Raw genomic sequence first — 21185 nt, 5'->3', positions numbered from 1 at the left:
TTTTTTGGAATTTAGGTTCAATTTTGTTCGGCAGTCATTCTTCTTAAACACCATCTTCTAGAAGGAGTTTCTATTTATAACCGCGAGAGCACTGTTCCCAATCTGGACGTATCGACATGTGAAAATTATAAAATTGGCCGAGCTTAAATTAGAAACCCTTTTACGCGTCTGTTCCTAAATTAGATTGTACATTCATGAACACATTTTATAATGTAGTTCGAAGCTGAAAGTAGACCAAAATTCTAGGTCAATAAAAAAATCGATTCGCGCAACGGTATGTATCGTTATTATAATCCCAACAAAATCATTTTCATGTAAAAAGTCACCAAGACGAGATCATATCGATCGCAGTGTCAAAAAGTTAACAGATCTCATGTCATGCCAAGCTTCTAATTCAAATTCAAATTCAAAAATATCTTTATTCAGTAGGTAACATAGTTACACTTTGAATCGTCAATTTTACATAACGAACGTCTTATCCGCCTAAAACTACTGCAGCTTCTCACAACCTCTATAGCCGGGGAAAAGAAGCTGCAAGAAAAACCTCTCTCACTATACAAACCCTAAGTTTATAAACTCTACACGCTCCTATATTCTTTCTCAAGATCCTATATAATATATATGTACTTACCAAACATTAAAATCTGTTTATCAGTTTTTGTGTAAAAGCGTAACAGAGTTACTTTCGTAACGTAGCTGGCGAGGAGTGGGTGTATATTATCACCTCTGCCCACCCCTCCGAAGTTACAGACGTGATGTTATGTTCTTTGCTTTATTTATTGTTGGAGAGAAAACAGATACAGGCTTATAATAATTACAATCGTGGGTATTGCTTCATATTTATATTATAACATTAGATAGTAGATATTTTATCAGTCCTTTTTTGACGTGATTTATTTATTAGTTGATTAGTACTTGGCTGGATAAATATAATTAGTTACCTAATTTATAAGTTTAAAATAAAAATAAATAAATTAGTAGACATAAAATCGCCAAAACTTTTGATAAGTGTGTTCAGTAGTTAGGAGTGACTGCAGTGAATCATAAATATAAATAGGATGTTAAGCTTTTGTTTATGTGTCTGATAGTACTTGGCACATGCTACTGAGAGTACAGAACGTGAGTCAATCGGTTTATAGCCGATCGATATTTATGAGCACTAAACTCTAATGATATAATTCGGTAAGACGCCAGCGCCACTAACGAGGTATACATATCTTGTTGATCAGAAAATGTGTTCTGGCAAATGGGAAATGGCTAGACATAGCTAATGGTGCTAATTCCTGAAGACGCCATCTAATTTTAAGTTATACCTGTCATTTTCTTATCCGCTGAAAAAGAAAGGGACGGGTAATCGACAGGCATAAAATTTATAAAACACACGTCAATTCTAAACAGAAATCTAAAACAACCGTCTAAAAATTCTACATCGGCTAATAACCCGACAGAGTTAAGTAGACAGCATGTCAAACGTATTGCATACCAGCAAGATGCCTATTTTATTCGCGCGGGTTATTCATTCGTTTTAAAATTAACTTGTTGACAATAATCCGTCGCTTTCCTTTTCGGCGGATAAGAATGACGGGAATAACTTAAAATAAAATTAGGAGGTGTCTGCAGGAATCGGGGCCAATGCCTGCCGAAATATTTTCCAGTAACTGGCCACTTCTCGAAAGACAACTTTCAACCAGAATTATTGTAGGAGACAGCAACAAGTAAGACCAAAAGGGGGTGAGGTAAATGTAGATCGGCGCTCGACACGAATTGGTGCGGTGGGGGGGGGGGATAGTTACTGCTCTATACACAGAATTATTCTCTATTCTTTAGGTTTATCATATTACACGACTATGAGGATGTGGTGCACGTCTTTGGTGCGCAGGGTGCGGGGCAGCGGCAACCCCGCCCTCTCGATGATAGGTGCACGACTCGACTACCCGTATCTGCGTAGACAGATGCTGTGACTTGCATGTCATAGCATCTAATATTAGATAAGGCTACTCGTACTAACATATATAATAAGTTTACTAACACATATGAGACATGTTTCGTGAATTAAATAAATTATTATTTTATTTATTATATTACTGTTAGGAGTTAGAAATCGCGTCAGAACTTTAGAGTTTCTGAGTGCGTCAAGCCTTAGTAAAACCCTGTTTGTAGACACTCAAAAGTTGCAGTCGGTTTAAGCAGGTCCTCAATCGAGCATGGTAGACGACCACATCTCGCAATCCAACGAATTTTCCACTATTACAGAGCGTGGGTGTAAATCTAAGTATATATATTTGCTAAGATGTATATAACCTATTGTATATAATACTCGGAGGAGCTCGATGGCGCAGCGGTAAACACGGTCGGTCTGCGATTGTTGGAGTTAAGCAACTTTCGCAAAGGCCGGTCATAGGATGGGTGACCACAAAAAAAGGTGGCACGTTAATCCGTTGGTCCCGGCTGCATTAGCAGTCGTTAATAACCATCAATCCGCACTGGGCCCGCGTGATGGTTTAACCTCTCATATGCCGAGATACCAGACACAATAGATTTTACATTGTGTCTGGTCGAGATCCGCGTTCCGGCGTTCGAAAGGTTAAGGCCCGATCTCCCTATCCATCCATAGGGAAGACCCGTGGCCCAGCAGTGGGGACGTTAATGGGCTGATGATGATGATATATATACTATGTGTATATACTATGCACCTCTGCTTACCCTGTCGGGGATACAGGCGTGATGCAATGTTATGACATCGTCATGTCGTCCAGTCCAGACTGCGGCTCCTAAATATTTATCCCGGGTCGCTGTGGCAGGCTCTGACGTGACAAGCAAAACCGATCTTGAAGTTGAAGATGCGTAGTTTTGCCACGCATTTTTCTCATGTCAATAAATAAACAGACTAGAGGATAAAAGTAAATAAAAGAAATGGGATCAAAAGAAATAATACCCGACTTACTGAAATTGAAAAGATGACAATCTGTATTTATACAAACCCCTATTTATCGTTGATAAAATTGATGATAAAATTTCACCAATTTCCCGTTAGGAATATTCTTATTACGACTGAAAGCATTGAAGACAATTTAAGGCAATGTTAAGAAATAGGCAAAATCGAATTCACTTTCGAATCAAAATCGAATATTTAAATGAAAATTGGAAACACTTTCAGCTTAATTAACTAGGTTGTTGTAAACAAAGCTAATTTCCATAGCACGAATAGCGATTTCAGGTTGCGTTGTCTACCTCCAATTTATACTACTACTATCGTGTGGGTTGTTAAATCGAATTAGCTGAAAATGAGAACTGAAAAAAACAAACAACGCTAAGATTGAGACTAGCAAAGATTTTGAGGGTGCCTAAGCTCCGTTTGAGAGGACCCTGTTGTTGACCAAATGTTATATACCTATTCACTTATGATAAAATTCAATTCGCATTGAATTCTCAATTATTTATTGCATTCCATGTGGTACAATGGGGCATAGGCATAGGAACTATTATAACATGGACCCTGTAGGGCACAGCAACGTTGAAGGGAAGAGAGGAAGTGTGTATTAAAATTAAAACTTATCATTTAAAAAATCGTCTACAGTATAGTACAGTTGATTCGAAGCGTATGGAATAACTAGTAATTTGTAACATTCATTAATTTTGAAGTTAAATTATCGGAATTCTGTAACTTTTGACGCTGCAAAAGCCTCGGTTGATCTACATAGATTATATTCCATACCTTAACATATCCTTGAGCCGAAACTTCAGGCTTTGGCGCTGCAGTCTCGAAAAGATTCAGACGGGAACTTTGAAAGAAATCCGGACTCGAATTCTCTCTTGAAAACAGTTCCGCACTGGAACTCTCTCTGGTTAGCGACGGTCTAGGTTTCACAAATGGATTGTTTCTAGCATTATGGATCTTCTTTAGAAAGTTGAACTTTGTTACGGCTTCAGGGCCCGGGGAAGGAGTTGGGGTGTCGTCAGGCGTTTCGGAAGAAGTCGGCGCCTCAATAGAAGCCATGGCAATGTGTCTCAAGGTCGTGTTTTAGGGCCGATTTTGTTGCTCAGCTATGATTTCAATGTTATGACTGTTTGAGTACTTTAATATATGTTTAAGTAGGTGTTTTTTTGTATTACAGCGTCACTGTTTTTAATCAGTAGATTCTGTCAAAACAACTGTCTGTTTTAATTTTAGTAATGAATAACAGATGAGTATATAGTTACTTTTCTCCCAAATTGCTTGTTAGTCAAAACATTTCCTTTAGTATTCAATCCAAATCTGAATCTGCTTATTTTGGACGACTGCCACGATTCCTGTTCATCTTTCAATAGCTTCAAAACATCACTGTAAAATCTTATTACTTCCAAGATTTTCTCTCAGCTTCAGTTCCTTTTAGAGTATTTTCTCCTTTTTGAACCACTTCACTGTTTCCAATTTACATTTTCATTTCTTCTTAAAACTATTTCGCGCCAAAAATAAGTGTACTATTTTTAACCATCTTCGATTTAAGAGAAACAAGGCCGTTGGTTTTATTATAGAAACTATTTATCGCGCACAGACGCACATGTATTAAAGATATGCCTATGAGATTAAATATATGTAAATATTTATAGTGTATTTGTATCATTTGCGTTTATCGATACGTGTGGCCTCCGCCGCGCGCGCCGCGGAACTGTTTCGTAGATCTTACGAACTCTTGCGCAGAGTACATCGTCGGTATGTTGTGACGGAGAATAACACGCTTTTCATGGTCGTTTTCACCATCTGTATGTGATTTTCTAGTCTAGCGCACGCGCTGCTCAGAAGTCACAGAAACTAACCATAAATTCTCATAGGAATTTAGTACCATTCCTGCAACCTAGTAGCCGCACTCAATACACTAATCTATGCATAGGTATTAAATCACACATTTTTCAACAGTCACACTAAAACATTATAATATGTTACATTTCCAAATTTAAATGGTAAATGTAGTGAGTGACTATAAGTAAACACAGCATGCATTGAGGAACTTTCCAGGCTACGTTCTCCAGAAAAAATATAGATGGCTCTGTAAAGAGTGGCCTCTAACCTTTTAGTTTCTTAGTTCATCTTGCGACAGTCCTCTGACCAGCCCAATTAGGAACATAGTCGTGAGCTTAAGCGCCTTCTAATTACTCGCGTTGTTGCTACAGCTACACCGTGGTGACGTCACATCTTCAGAATTTAGATTTATTGTGACTTCTGAATTTAAATTCGTAAGAATTTTTCAACAAAATATTCGTTTTTATTTTTTTATTAAGAAAGAAAGAAACGTTTATTATAAAGGAACGCCACAGTAACAGATATAAAAACCTGAGTAAAAAACAAAACGCGGAATAACACGTAACTTACAATCAAAAGACGTAACACAGACACGTACTTATTACACATATTTTTTTGATGTAGGATTTTTTTTATTCTGTATTTTTTTTTGATCGATGCCCAAGACAGGGAGGGTTGAAAAGAGAAGGGGGAGGCCTTTGCCTAGCAGTGGGACATTAAATAGGCTACAGAAAAAAAAAACAATTTTTGAACCACATGATCGTTTGCTGTCGTGAGGTTATCGGCCACCTAGTTCATAGGGACTAGCTGTAATTTTGAAGGAATATAGAAGTATTACATACATACATTAACTTACGCCTATTTTGCAATTCCAGTCTCTAATTATAGAGACTATGGAATTCCATTTGCCAGCCTGACACAGCTTCCTCTACATTCATCAATCGTTTCATACACGCACGCCGGTTCAGAGTAGACCGTACTGAACCTTTTCTAAGGACATCTCCAATTTGGTCAATGTGCGTTTTTCTAGGCCTTCAACGGCCAGCCCTACTGCGTATATAGAAGTCTTAAAAACAGAAAAGGGGGAGGTAGGAGTGAGTCTATTATTAGCTAATTATTGACTATCAATAACACATCTGTCAACGGAATAACAGAAGCATGACTCATAGTTTACTATGATAATTTAATCGTAGCATTTTAACAAGTGGTAAAGTGTTCTATTTCATATAATAATACTGTATCTCCGATGGGGTAGGCAGATGTGTATAGTGTCTTACACCCACTCTTACACCAGGGTTGATGAGGCTGGTATTCCACCTGACAACCCACACGATGAGCAGAAGTGAAGAAGAAGACCCACTCTTAGCCAGTTATCTTTCATCTAAGGACTATGTAGCTTTCCATCTACGGACAACTAGACGTCGGCAAGCATTTCATCCTTATGTTGTGGATATGTCGTGGCCAGATCGTAAAATTGATCATTTCATGATGTGGTCGACCATTTCATGAAATGGTCATATTTCATGAAGTGACCATATCGTTGAAACGTCAACGTTTAATGATATATCAATCAACGTTTGGCCATATCGTTAATGTAGGCGGTGTCCATGCTATGTGGTGTAATCTACGAATAAATAATGGTGTAATAAAAATGCGAATAGTCGATTAATTTCTTAGGTTAAAAATTATGTACCTATTCGATATGGAAAATTGAACAATAACATTGATTTATCGATTATAATATCAATCAAGTTTTAAATATAATCGACACCTGCGCCACTATCGGTGGATAATGTTACTAATTTCACGATATGATTGCCAACGTTTGGCCATATCATGAAGTAATCATGCATTTAGTTGCTCATATCGTTTAACGTTTTGTGTTCATTGATCTGGCCAAACTACAACATTATGTGGCCAACGAATGATATTCTATTTCATGAAATATGACCATTTCATGAAATGATCGAGCACATCATGAAATGATCAAATCTATGATCTGGCCACGACAGATATACCACTAATCCGCACTAAACGTTTTGCCTCTTCCTTTTTGATGCGAACAGCAAAGGACTGGAACTGTCTGCCCTCGTTTGTTTTTCCAACTCGTTACAAACTGGGAGTCTTCAAGGCTAGAGTAAATAGGTATTTGCTAGGTAAACGTGATCCACATTAGTTGAGAGGTGAGATTGTGGTCAAACGCGAGCCTATATTATTAAAAAAAGTGAGGGCATATAGGTTTCTAATTAATTGTGGCTCTGTCTATCCTTTCAAGGAACACGGGCGTGAGCTTATGTAAGTAACATGGTAAAATCCATTTCTTTGCGAGTACAGAAATACTATATCCCAGGGCAAAGAGGCGGCCATTGTATTCAAATGAGTTTAATTACACGGTGCAATTAAGAAGAGATTGGCTGATAATAAGATTTCAACATTTAATAGTTTTGTTTATTCAATTAACTACTTTCTTATTCATTCTTCTTCTATCGTGTGGGTTGTGAGGTGGATTACCAGCCTCATCAACCCCTGTGTAACAGTGGGTGTAAGTATACACTATACACATCTGCCTAGCCCATCGGAGATACAGTATTATTATATGAAATAGAACACTACCACTTGTTAAAATGCTACGATTAAATTATCATAGTAAACTATGAGTCATGCTTCTGTAACTCTGACACCAGGGTTACTATTGAGCCGACAAAGGCCCCTGATATGGCTCAAGTAACGACTACGTACTTACATCAGTAAGTAGTAATAAGTTTAAGAATAAGTTTATCCTGTTAATGTTTTGTAATTTTTTGTGCAATAAAGTGTTATTATTATTATTATTAGTAACCGGGAACAATGGCTTAACGTGCCTTCCGAAGCACGGATTTCATTCATTCGGATTTGCTTTTCAAAAAGAATGTGCTTGAAATCGTCTTGATTAGGACTTGGCTTTGAAAAACTTTTGTCCGACCAAGTATATTGTCATTTGCGACAAAAATTCACAATAATACATGCTTACATTTTTGTCCCGTTTGTTGTGGAAGTGATCGGGTTATGGTTTCAGAAGCCATAAACTTTATTAGGCAATTGGACAGGAGGCGGCAGAATGGAAGTGACCTAGCGCAGCACATTTCGCTGGCAAACCAGCGCAGAAACGCCACCAGCGCAATGACCACCGGCATAGAATAAGGAATAATACTGTGTATAGAACGGCAACTCCCCGCTCCCCACCAGCGTCTGAGCTAGGTTTACCTCACCCCCCATAGTTTAGACTTCAATCGTATGGTGTCAGACGTCACACACACAGACGCGCGTGTACGATAATGTCAATGTGTGGTGTCTGTGTAAAACGAGGTTGTTTGTATGAAGTGTCCAGGGTGTGCTATCGGGTGCGATTCGGAGCGGTCTTTTTGTCTAGACCTACCTGTAAAGGTCGACATGTATTTTGTAATTTTGACATGTTAACATTGTGTTTTATAATAACTGTAATTGAATAAAAAAAAATCATAAAATCTACAAAAATCGAAAAACTATTGTCTCCATACATCGAAATAGGTCGCGATTAGTTTACTAATAGCAAAATGCAAAAAATAGCCGTTACTTTGGATTGTGATGATTTAGAAGCTCGATTTACAGCTTCAAGGGACCGCAGATATAATTGCAAGATGTTAATTTCAACTTGATACCTCCACGAGTTCCCGAAAAAACGGTCCTGATTGACAGACGCGTTTCCAAATAAATCTGTCTTGATTGACAGACAGACGTACAGTCAACAAAGAGATCATATTAAACGTTGAGTTTTTCCTTTTGAGGTATGGAACCCTAAAAACGGCTAGCAATACCGGCAAAAAAGCCACATATCTACCTACAGCTCGTTAAAAACAAGCATATAACCACACATTTTACCTTAAACATTGTCAAATCCAAAACCAGTGCCGTTTCCAGGAATATTCCCGAGATGGTAAAAAGCGCAATAGTTATGTAAAAAGAGTTTTTTTACGGCAGAGAAGATCAGAGTACAAAATAGAACAATTTCACCAAAAAAAATAGCCAGTGTCTATTTTTTTTTTATTTGTACATAATTAACCGTGGTAGCCCAGTTGGTAGAACGCTTGCCTCTCACTTTGAGGTCGCAGGTTCGAATGCAACACAGACTTAAACCAATGATTGTCGAATTTGTTTTCGAATTCATGATTATCACGTGCTCAGCGGCGAAGGAAAGTTTCGGAGGTATGTGACCTAACCTGTATTGAACAGGATTTTCCTGGCGCGGGTTATATAAAAAAGAAGAAAGAAAAGAAAAGAAGAGTGTCCTTACTATTACACTTTTTACAACAGGAACATTCCCAATTTGGGAAAATTCCTGAGAACGTGTCATCACTGTTAAAAAACCTGTTACACACCGGCCTAGTGATACGGAAACCGAAATATATTCTTATCGTCACGTTTTTTGTGACTTGAACCAAACTTGTATCACGTTACTTGACGTAAACGTGACGTGGGTTTGCTTACCACAGTTTCCATACAAATCATACATTATCAACGTAATATACATAAATATGCGATAACAGAATTAATAATTATAAAACTACTTTCTGTATTTTATAACTGTTGGTTTTCCTTAAATAAAAAAATAAAATAAAATAAAAAATACTAGTATTCGACCGCGGCTTCGCTCGCGTTAAATTCGGGGTAACATGGTTACCCTTTCCTAATGTACCAATTTTTAGCTTCCCAACTTGAAAAATGCGAAAAGTCCCATATATTCAACCCTCCTTCATCCTCTCCTTCTTTTCTTTTTTTTCCTTCCTCTTCTTCTTTCTTCTCTTCTTCTTTTTTTTCGTTTCATCCCTTCTTCGAAGGGGTTGCGGGCAATTTTCCACGAAAACATACGCTTTTTTTTTTAATTTATTTAAATGAAAAACTTAAACGGTAGATTTACAGATCATCCCCGCCAAACTTATGAAGTTTGATGGCGAGTAGCTTGATTTTTTCTTAGTCACAAGTAGTCCGCATAATGCATGATACGAACTTCCACCCCCCATTTAGGGAAGTGGGGGATTGTAGAGACAAAAAGTGGCCTATGTCACTCTCCATCCCTTCAACTATCTCCACTTAAAAAATCACGTCAATTCGTCGCTCCGTTGTGCCGTGAAAGACGGACAAACAAACACACATACACTTATCCATTTATTTCGGGTTCATCGTTCATCACATCATGGATTCTTCGGTATTATTATGTATGTCGTTTCCATATCTCGGTCCTATGGAGTCCCGGACTTTTGGAAGGCGTGCGTGGGGCCGAAGCCAACACGTAGAGGCCCCTTAAGACAATTTAATCTAAATGTTGTGTGACACCAAAGACAATCCCCGGTTCGTGTAGGACTATTGCAGATTATGGGTATTATTATTATGTATTATCATCGGTGTCATGGACGTACATTGACCAAATGGAGGATGTCCTTAGAAAAGGTTTATTACGATCTACACTCGGCGTGCGTGTATTTTCATATTCATATTTTCATAGACATTTCTAACTTCAGAAACAGTATTTTCCTTTAAGCCAGTAGCTTCTTCTATGGTGTGGGTTGTGAGGTGGATTACCAATCCTATCAAGCCTGGTGTCAGGTTTATTAGTAAGCCGCCCGTGGCTCATGTAACGACTACTTACTTACATCAGTAACCGGGACCAACGGCTTAATGTGCCTTATGAAGCACGGATAACGGATAACTGTAATATTCTAACCAAAGTAGGGATCACAAAGGGATTTTTGTGATTTGTCCCCACCTGGATTCTAATCCGGGGCCTACGGATCGTGAGCACAACGCTCAACCACTGGACCACGGAGGCCGTTGACAAGGGTCATAAAAATAAGGATAAAACAATTCGGAAGTGACAAAACCCTGAAATTCAGAATGGAAAAATACCGAAGAACAAAAACGTTTTTGCATGGGCACTAAATTATAAAATCAACAATAGATACCACGCTAATAGAATGTGTGCGAATCCGGCTGTCTGTCAGAGAATGACTTCAGTAAACATAGTACGTAGGAATTGTATATTATATACGTAAATAATTGTATTGTTAACCTATTTGGTTTGGCTAGGTTATATAAGGTTTCGTTTGTTTGAACTGTACGTCTTTGTATGACTTCGCGTCGGTAGAAGATGAGAGAGACAAAAATTGGTGCTGATTCCAGTACACCTTCATCATCATCAATTTAAGAGCCATGCTCTTGTTGTGCATCATTTTCCATGCTACTATTTTAAGGAAAAATAGGGCAGTGGTTTCCCTCTTGCCTTCCGCCCCGCAGTACTCTGTCTGACGCAAGTGGGATGGCGCCCAGAGTAGTCTATTACAAAGCCGTACTAGGACTCCTGTCCTCCGCCTCTGAATAGTACTGACAGTTACTGCCGCCCTCTGTCAGGTTCCAGGTTACAGTCCCTGTGACTTGCCCCTTCCGAAAACCGAAAAAGGAACAGAAAAAAGAAAAATAAAGAAATACTTAACCGTCAAAATGACAGTCAACCGTCAAAAATCATTATACTAAATGGCGACACGGCTCTCCTATCACGTTGGTCTAACAGAAAGCTTAGCAGTGAGGTGTGGATACTTACTTCATCTTACGATGGATGTATCTTTGACTACCCCAATTGGGATGTAGTCGTGAGCCAGAAAAAATAAAGTCCGAGTGTACGTTATAAAATTCCTTTAGCCAATATCGGTGTATGCAAATTCTCATGAATTATCGCCAAGTTGTGCTGAAAACTTTTGGCACAAGAATCTCATTTTGTTGAAGGATCGCTCGGATAGTCTCCGAATAAGGAACCACGTTTAATATCCGACGATTTCCACAAAGTTAACACTTTGTAAGAGTTCATATAATATAATCCGAGCTAGCCCATCACTCTAAACCACTAAACCACTGAATTCGACTTTATGAATTTGAATTCATGTTTCAATCATAGATACCGGGTTCAAATCCTGGTGGGGACATATCACGTTTGTGATCTCTAGTTTGGTTCCGACATTACAGCCTGATCACCTGTGATGATCCGTGCTTCGGAAGGCGCGTTAAGTCGTTGGTCCCGGTTACTACTTACTGATACAAGATAGTAGTCGTTATATGACCCGTGTCAGGGACCGTTGGCGGTTCAATAGTAACCCTTACACCAAGGTTGATGGGGTTGGTTTCCACCTCACAACCCACACGATAAAAGAAGAAAATCGTAGATAATTGGTTTCCAGCATTTGTCCCCAGATAATGGCAATAAGCCCACCCTCTATTATAATGTAACTTAAACATAGTTAGAGAGAAGTCGGTATATATCCTTATCATCATCATTTATTTAAGAACCACGTTGTCTGTGTAGCATTCTCCATCCTTCTCTTTAATTTGTTCCATGTAAGCTCTTCTTGGTCTTCCCCTTCCTCTCTTTCCTTCTAACTTCGCTTCTATGATGTTTTTAATTAATTCGTCTTGTCTTTTTAAGTGTCCAATCATCTTGCCTCTTCTGTCCTCGATAACTCAATATTTGTCTCCTTTCTCTTACTCTTACTATAACTTCTTCATTAGTAACCCTTTCCATTCAACTTATACTTCCCATCCTCCTCCAACACCACATTTTAAAGCTTCGAGCCTCTCTCTGTCTTTCTGTGTCAGTGTCTAAGTTTCACATCCATAGAGGCTGCACCCTAATACTATATCCAAATACTTACGCAAAAAATATGTCCAGTGTAAGTAAACGAAAAAGCAGTACAGAATACCAGCTGAGCGAGGCCCTTTTATAAAGGACTCCACATTGTTGACCAGTCCATACACAAAATTACAATTTGCTTTAATGTACTGTTTATAGATTTGTACTCTCTTGTGTAAGTTGTTTTTATTACGTGTGATGATTGTAAGTTATGTGTTATAATTAAAACATAATAAGGGGTTCTTACCGCGTTTAAATCATGAGACTCCCGATATTTCGACACTGTTGCAAGTGCCATGATCACGGTATGACATCAATCATATCCCTGATTTAAACGCGGTAAGAACCCGTTATTATGTGTTTTAATTATGATAATAACCGCGTAAATCTAAAACAAAGTTATGTGTTATTCCGTGTTTTGATTTTTATCTGTTCTGTAGCGTCCCTTCATAATAAACGTTTCTTTGTTTCTTCTTACAAAAGATCAAGTTTTTAATTCCAACCTTGACCGTACATGGATCATTATATGACTGACCATTATCTTATCTAATACGTCTAATCAATCTGAATTGCCCGCAGCGCCTGACACATTAAATTAGCTTATAACCAAGCGGTATATTGCCTATCAACGTCCTGCAGGCGCAACCATTGTCCAACTAGATAGAATATTATTTCAATGCGACAACTCTTCCTTTGTCTATGAAACTTTATTATTATGATAAATGGAAATGTCATTGGAAACTGAACGTTATTTACTGCACATTCTATCAACGACAATAGCATTGGCAAGGTTAACCTGGCATTATTTTATTCTACTTGAGAAATTGTATAGAACGATAGGTAGGTGAGATCTCTCGTCTGTTTCGTACTAAGCTGTGTATGGTTAGTGCGAAAGAGACGAAATACATGTATCTAGGCGATGTGTTATACCTCGTGTCCCGCTGTCAATTTAATCACGCATCGTTTTAAGGGATATACGATAATAGACATACTTGACTTACTTTAAAATTGAATCAATCACCAGCAGGGCACGACATCCTCTCGGCGCGAATTATATCGATGGCTTCGAGCAATATACGCAGCGAAAGCTATCTACGTAGATAGACGTCGTAGGGCTATTGACCGACACCCTCATAACGTGAGGACAGAAACACATCCAGTTTTTCAGAGTCGCTTACCTAACCTGAAGATTTGACAGGTCCGGTTTTTTACAGAAGCGACTGCCTGTCTAACCTTCCAACCCGCGAAAGGAAAAGCAACCCAATATGTTACATATGAGAAGCTCGGTGGCGCAGCGGTAAACGCGCTCGGTCTGCGATTGTTGAAGTTAAGTAACTTTCGCAAAGGCCGGACAGGATGGGTGACCGCAAAAAAAAAGTTTTCATTTCGAGCTCCTCCGTGCTTCGGAAGGCGCATTAAGCCGTTGGTCCCGGCTGCATTAGCAGTCGTTAATAACCATCAATCCGCACTGGGCCCGCGTGGTGGTTTAAGGTCCGGTCTCCCTATCCATCCATAGGGAAGTCCCGTGCCCCAGCAGTGGGGACGTTAATGGGCTGATGATGATGATGTTACAGGTTAGGTCACAAACCTCCGAAAATGCATTTCTCGGGAACGTGGGTTACCTCACAATGTTTTCCTTCACCGCTGAGCACGTGATACCTAATCATTTACGATCCAAACATGAATTCAAAAACAAATTCGACAATTGTTGGTTTAGGCCTGTGCTGGATAGGAACTTGCGACCTCAAAGTAAGAGGCAAGTAAGCGAACCCTGTGAAACACGGCATAATGCTAGGGAGATGATGAAACTTGTTGAAGTTTAAGTTTGATAACGATCTACTTATATATTTAAGTTGGAAGGGCTGGGAGCTAGCCTGCGCGGGGTCCCTATTCTACGGTTGCTGTAAGCCCCGCAAGCTTGGTCTGTGGCGGGCGCGCGCAGTGGGGCCAGACTGGCAAATGCCACGGCGACTCCGCCAGTCCACCGCTGCTCAGTTCTTACCCTTACTCCTTAACATAACTGGACTCCTTGAGAACATGCAAGTGGTACTTAGGTACTCACCATATGGTACCGTATGTGGGTACCTCCGGATCGCACGCCCTCGTTGAGTTGTATGGAGCTGACGCTACCGGCGTCGTCGTCCATAAACCCGGTCTTCTTGTAGCGCGCCATCTGCCGGGAAACATCACTATTAGTCTTTTAATAACGAGACAAGACTCATTTCCAGCCAGCCTAGTTAATGCCAACTGACGAAAATCTAGAATAAGTAAAAACAAATAAGAAGACTAAAGATGGAGAAATGAACTGAAGTGTAATAGGCAAACGCGATACCTTTTACGAAACGTCAAAACAATACATTTTTATGGAATTTGTATAGAAATACATGCACGCATCAAACATCGTAGGTACCCTTTGTTAAGAAAATCCGTAGATAAATCAGTCAAAAAGTAAAATGAGATTGATTTTTGATCATCTTAGACTGGCTTCTGTATCTAGATTAGCATTTTACAATTTACTAGCGACCCGCCCAGGCTTCGCTCGGGTGAAAAAAATGAAATTATTTACGACATCACATTAAAAACCTCAAAAATAACAGTATTTCTCAACTATTTAATGAATGTTATTATACATAATATAAACCTTCCTCTTGAATCACTCTATCTATTAAAAAAAACCGCTTCACAATCCGTTGCGTAGTTTTAAAGATTTAAGCGTACATAGGGATATAGGGACAGAAAAAGCGAGTTTGTTTTATACTATGTAGTGATCTTTAGGGTCAAAGATAATTTAAACTCTAGTTTCATTCTTGATAGAAATATGGAGTTGTTCTATACAAGGAGTCGAAATCCAAAGAGTTTAACATCATCATCTCCTTAGCGTTATCTCGTGTTTCACAGGTTCTGCTTATCTAACCTGAGGATTTGACAGGTTCGGATAAAATAAAGTTACACAATTAAGCCTCTGGACGCCTTTTGGGAGACGGCAGTCTGCACATGACAGAAGATAAGAGAGGAGTGATAAATTTGCCTAGCAGCGCGACAAAAAAGCGCATAGCACTAACTTACCAAGAGTAGGTACAAATAAAGTAACACAACAATTTGTTTGAACTTACGTTCACTAAATCACTAAGATGTCAATGACTTCATCAACCACGTTTTCTAACAGGCCATAATAGACGTTACACATACGCTATAAAGTATACACTATAATAGTGAAGTCGATAAAGTATGTAGGCGCATGAGTCGGTAATGAACGGAAGCATCCCATTATTGCGAACTCTAACAAATAACGCGGGGTCGTTATACATATTTTAATAGTCGCTAGTACTAGGTACTACATCAAGAATGAGAAGAGAATATTCATCATCATCATCACCAGCCCATTAACGTCCCCACTGCTGGGGCACGGGCCTTCCCTATGGATGGATAGGGAGATCGGGCCTTAAACCACCACGCGGGCCCAGCGCGGATTGGTGGTCATTAACGACTGCTAATGCAGCCGGGACCAACGGCTTAACGTGCCTTCCGAAGCACGGAGGAGCTCGAGATGAAATCTTTTTTTTTATGGTCACCCATGCTAAGATCGGCCTATGCGAAAGTTGCTTAACTTCAACAATCGCAGACCGAGCGCTTTTACCGCTGCGCCGCTTATTAGAGAAGAGAATATTAATATAGATTAAAAAAAAACGGACTATTTTTTGTACGCTTGGGATAATCACGGCTCATAGACATTTAAGACTAAAGAAGGTAAGTAGTATAGGTACTCTAAGGGTGGTATTAATAAACTAATCTCAGTTTCGAGACTGCCCTCAAGATCATGTCAATGTGACAGTTCTCATATAAAAATAGAGACTTGAGCATGATCTTGAGGGCAGACTCAGCTGAGATTCGTTTATTAATACCACCCTTAAACAGTCATCAGCCGTACGACGCCCACTGCTGGACATAGGCCTCCCCCAAGGAGCTCCACGACGATAAACAGTCAATAACCAATTTTAAACTTCAATAGAGTAGTTGACAGTTGTAACAATAAAATATGAAATATGTTGGATATGGTAGTTTATCATTTAGTTTTTTTTATTAAGATCATTTTTAAATATTTTATTTTTACAAATTAAGAATGCGTTTTTTTATCTGTGTACCTATTACAAAACCCGAAACACGGGCGGCCATGACTGAACTTCCTGTGACGTCACATTTCACAAAATATTTTTTTTGTTTTAGTTTTCCCCGAAGGGTAAGGCAAAGGGATCTATGGCCATACAGCCATGTCTTACGTATTTTTTTCTTGATGATTAATGAAATGATGAAAGGTGATGATGATGAAACCTAAGCCCCCACCCTCGGAGTAGACTCCTACTCCGAACCCCAAACGAATTAACTCAAAAGTCCGCATAAACTATCGAGTTATGAAGCGGTTTCCTGGCACAAAGCGAAAATAGGCAGATACACTTTGTTTATTGAATACTCCGATATAATAACACTCGCGAATGTCTTCCGACTAACTTAATGCGATCATTAACCACAAAACACCACTTCATATTAATTATTTAGATTATTCAATGAAGAAAGCAACTGTCCCGTTCCCGTTTCCCGCCAAAAAGCCTTTCACAAAATAAACAAATAGTAGAATAGAATAGAAATAGTTTATTATGAAAGGACGCCACACACAAAAAGAAAGACAACAATATCAGGTTTAAGAAAATTTATTCTCATAAGAATTTTACAATTCACTTACATGAGAAACTTAAAAATATTTTAATATAAGTAATATATGTTTGAGACAAGCGTACGAATTACAATATTTCTATTTTCTACTATAAAAAATAAAACGAGGTAGGTAGTTGACGAATAATTTGCATGAGGTGTTATTGTGCGAAGCGTTATAGGCACTACTCATTCAACGAGCAAAGCACACGGATCTAGTGCGAACTGGAAGTGCCGAGCGTAGTTGCGTCGGAGATGGAATAGATAGATAAAAATATATTTTATTAGTTACAAGTATGGTTAGTTAATTTATATGTATATATGTGTGTGTATATAATTTTAATATCACATCTTATTTCCACTAAAACAATTAGAAAAAAGCAACCACAATAGTCACGTGACCAACCGTTTTCCCGCGAAATTTAAACTAATTGAAAAAAAACTGTTTTTTCTATTATATAAAGCTTTTTGGTGAAAATGAAATACCTTAAAAGGTATAAAATAAGCAATTGTAATGTTTAAAATACTTATCCGAAAACTGTCAAGTAGGTAGCCAATTTCGGATAAACTGAATATAATATTCTGCCCAAACTTTCGTCTGTCGTTGAGTTCACGCTCGCTCAATTTAGTCGGTTAATTCTGAAGTTGCCACAAGATAATTATAATTATCTTGAACATAAATTAATCACCTTATGACTCCGCTTCACTTAATCGACTTAAAGTTCTGCGTGTTGCAAACTTACAAAGCTAAAACCTATCGATTTTCATGTGACGTTCGTGTAAGTAAGTACGTGAATTTAATTATTGGTAAAGACTTAACACATCTTCGAGCCTCTATCTCCGAAGAGGTTTATAGTATATACACCCTCTCGCCTGCTATGTTTATCATCTTCCTAGAGTTATTCTGTTTTTTCAAGATCGCGTTGCGCTTTCATATTGCGCTAAGCCTGCAGCCATCATCACCTTATTGAGTATCATCAAAATCCTCATACAAATCCATGTTAAAATTCAAACTGAAATCTGTACTATTAGACAGAACACCTACTGGTCAACGACATCCGTGGTCCAGTGGTTGAGCGTTGAGAATCCCGGTGGGGACATACTACAAAAATTACTTTGTGATCCCTAATAATTTGGTTAGAACATTACTGGCTTTTCATCTGATTGTCTGAAAGTAAGATGATGTGTCCTTCAGAAGGCAGGTTAAGCCGTTGGTCCCGGTTACTACTTACTGATATAAGTACGTACTCGTTACATGAGCCATGTCAGGGGCCTTTGGCAGCTCAATAATAAGCCTGGCACTAGGGTTGATAAGGCTGGTAATCCACCTCACAACCCTCACGATAGAAAAAAGAAGACACCTAGTTCAATATAATTAGTGTTTATATTTCAATATCAGATAATATTTAGTCTTTCGTTTTGTTTTTTTAGTGGATCTGTCAATGTACAGAAGTCAGTGTTGAGACGTTCATTAGCATAGTGATGTACCTATCAGTCGGGATTAGGCAGATCGATTCTTTTCTATCTAGCAGTACCAAGACAAAGTCGACGATCGTTCAACGGCATCCAATATTCTTTTCGAGATGCCAGCAAAAATATGAGGGTGCTTGACTACTTGCCCTATTTTCTTGACCGTTGAATCTCCATCGATATTCATCCCCCTTGTCCGAACTATTGAGCACTTTACACTCTACTTGTAATGCGATATAGGACGATCCTTCTGTATTCGAGGCTCGGCGTGGAATCTCTTTGGAATGACAACATTTCACAAAATCTCTTCATTGGAATGAAGGACTTTCTAAGCTACGTTCCTAAAAAAAGATGGTGCTGTCCAGACTTAACGTGATCATTACCGATTTTCTCATTACTCGGGTACATAATTATTCAAAAATATAATGTAATGGCAGAAGCATATATAAAAATAATTGTGGCGGGACGAGAAATTTAAAACGCGTGATGGTCTCGCCAACGTCTGGGGACCAAGCGTTTCTTAATGAACACGCCTGGTTTCGGAATCTAAAGGTTCGAGAGGTCGAGATTCGGTTCCTGGCGTATATAGAATATGAGTCCTACCTGGGCTGCCACAGCAAACCGCTCCGGGGTGATGGAATTCCTCTTCAGCCGGCCGGCGCACGTATCGAGCTGAGGCTTCGAATTGGTGAACTCCAATGCAGGATCAACTTTTATCACCAATTGTTCATATAACACGTAGAATATGCTAGTTTATTAGCTTACAAGCGGATTTACGGATTAAATTAGGACAAAATAATTTATTTATAAGAGAGCGCGCACACGCGTGTCCATGGTTTTTTCTTCACTCTCGGGGCGCGGGGGGGTGGCTCCCGGTTGTCATTAGTAGGACTCATAGTGCGCTAGATGGCGCTACACGTTTAGAAACGAATCTCGACATTCAATTTCGCGGAAAAATATAAAATGAAATTATGAATACGATACATCACCGCCCACCAAAATACGGCTAGTATTTTCGAATTTATTTACAAAATAATACGAACAGTCTGTGCTAATTTGTCGAAGCGAATTTAAAGAAACTTACTTACTAATGAACTTGTTTTGTAAACGTATGGGGAATTAATCGGATCGCGTAGGTAACGGACAAAGCTTAGTTAAAGGCCTTGTCAGGAAAACACCGTTTGCTAATCTAACAGTAGCAATGCGCACGACCCCATCAGGGCTTGAATGTAGCTCATGAACGCGTGCTAACGGCCAGTGCAAAGGCGTAGTCGAGTCTGTCTTAAGTATTACCACGGAGCCTACGGATAATGGTTTTTCCGATGATGTCCATTTTGCGCGTTGCATTAAAGAATTGAGGTATTCATTCCTCCAACGGACCCAGAAGTCACGTTGAAAACGCTGTATTAATTGCCATCGCCCGAGACGATTTAGGTTAAGATTCGAATAATCCTCATCCGGAACGGTCGTCATTGGTTCTAACGTAAGAAAATGACCGGGTGTTAGAACGGTAAGATCGTTGGGATCTGAACTAATCGGGTATAATGGCCTCGAGTTAAGCATAGCTTCGATTTGGACAAATAATGTTGTTAATTCCTCGAAATTAAGGGTTTGTGTACCGACGATACGGTAAAGGTGAGTTTTCACAGCCTTGATCTGGATTTCCCACACTCCCCCGAAGTGAGGACTCGATGGCGGATTAAAACGGAATTCGATGCCCTCACTTCGAGCGGCTGAGTTCATCAATGAATTTAGGTGGTTACTCGCGCCTACGTAATTCGTACCACAGTCCGAGTGAATAATGCTGACTCTACCACGACGGCCTACGAATCTGCGCAGTGCGGCAATAAATGCGTCTGTCGAGAGGTCGGAAACGACTTCGAGGTGTACTGCTTTTGTGCTGAAGCACACGAATAGACAAAGGTAAGCCTTTCCGATTTTTGCACCACGATGATTTCCTAGTTTTATGCGGAATGGACCGCCGTAGTCAGTACCGATTATTGAGAATGGTTTCGCTTGATTAACACGTACAAAAGGTAAGTCACTCATATACGGTTCAAGAGGAGTGGGCTTCATACGATAGCATTTCAAGCACTTAGATAAACAATGCCGTATGGCACGTTTGGGTGAAAGAAGCCAAAATTGCTGAGTCAGCAAATACAACAAAGTGTTCACTCCGGGATGACCATTCTCGGCATGGATCTCTTCAATGATCATGTAGGTAAAACGTGAGGACCGAGGCAGCAAAGCGGGATGCTTGTGCTCGAACTCCAAGCCGGAACGTGAAAGCCGACCGCCCACCCTGAGAACACCATGATCATCCAAGAAAGGGCTGAGTTTCCTGAACTGCTTAGAAAGAAGTTTTTGTTCTTTTAACTGAGCAATTTCTTTTTCAAAATGTTGAGCTTGAACGTGACGAACGATAACTAGAAGCGCATGATGAAGCTCAACTCTACTTAAAGGACATGACGACAAAGATTGAACGCTATCTTTGCGTCTCGAGTAATGAACGAATCGAATTAAATAGCACAGAATACG

At 39.3% G+C, this 21185-nt stretch overlaps 1 protein-coding gene across 2 annotated transcripts in view; it reads right to left on the bottom strand.

Moving 5' to 3' along the window:
* The window catches only part of LOC126377839 (endothelin-converting enzyme homolog), a 73408-nt gene that overhangs the window by 34211 nt on the left and 18012 nt on the right, over positions 1–21185 (bottom strand). Inside the window, exon 2 of one of the 2 annotated variants that reach the window (XM_050025806.1) lies at positions 14533–14643. In XM_050025806.1, coding sequence (XP_049881763.1) covers positions 14533–14643 — 111 coding nt within the window. Of the gene's footprint in view, positions 1–3715; positions 4639–14532; positions 14644–21185 lie in introns of those variants that run through there. The other variant, XM_050025805.1, reaches the window with a different exon arrangement.

This window comes from Pectinophora gossypiella, chromosome 24 (assembly GCF_024362695.1).
Source record: "Pectinophora gossypiella chromosome 24, ilPecGoss1.1, whole genome shotgun sequence".
NCBI lineage: Eukaryota > Metazoa > Arthropoda > Insecta > Lepidoptera > Gelechiidae > Pectinophora > Pectinophora gossypiella.
The sequence above is the reverse complement of the archived record's forward strand: the minus strand, read 5'-3'. Positions and strand labels throughout refer to the sequence as shown.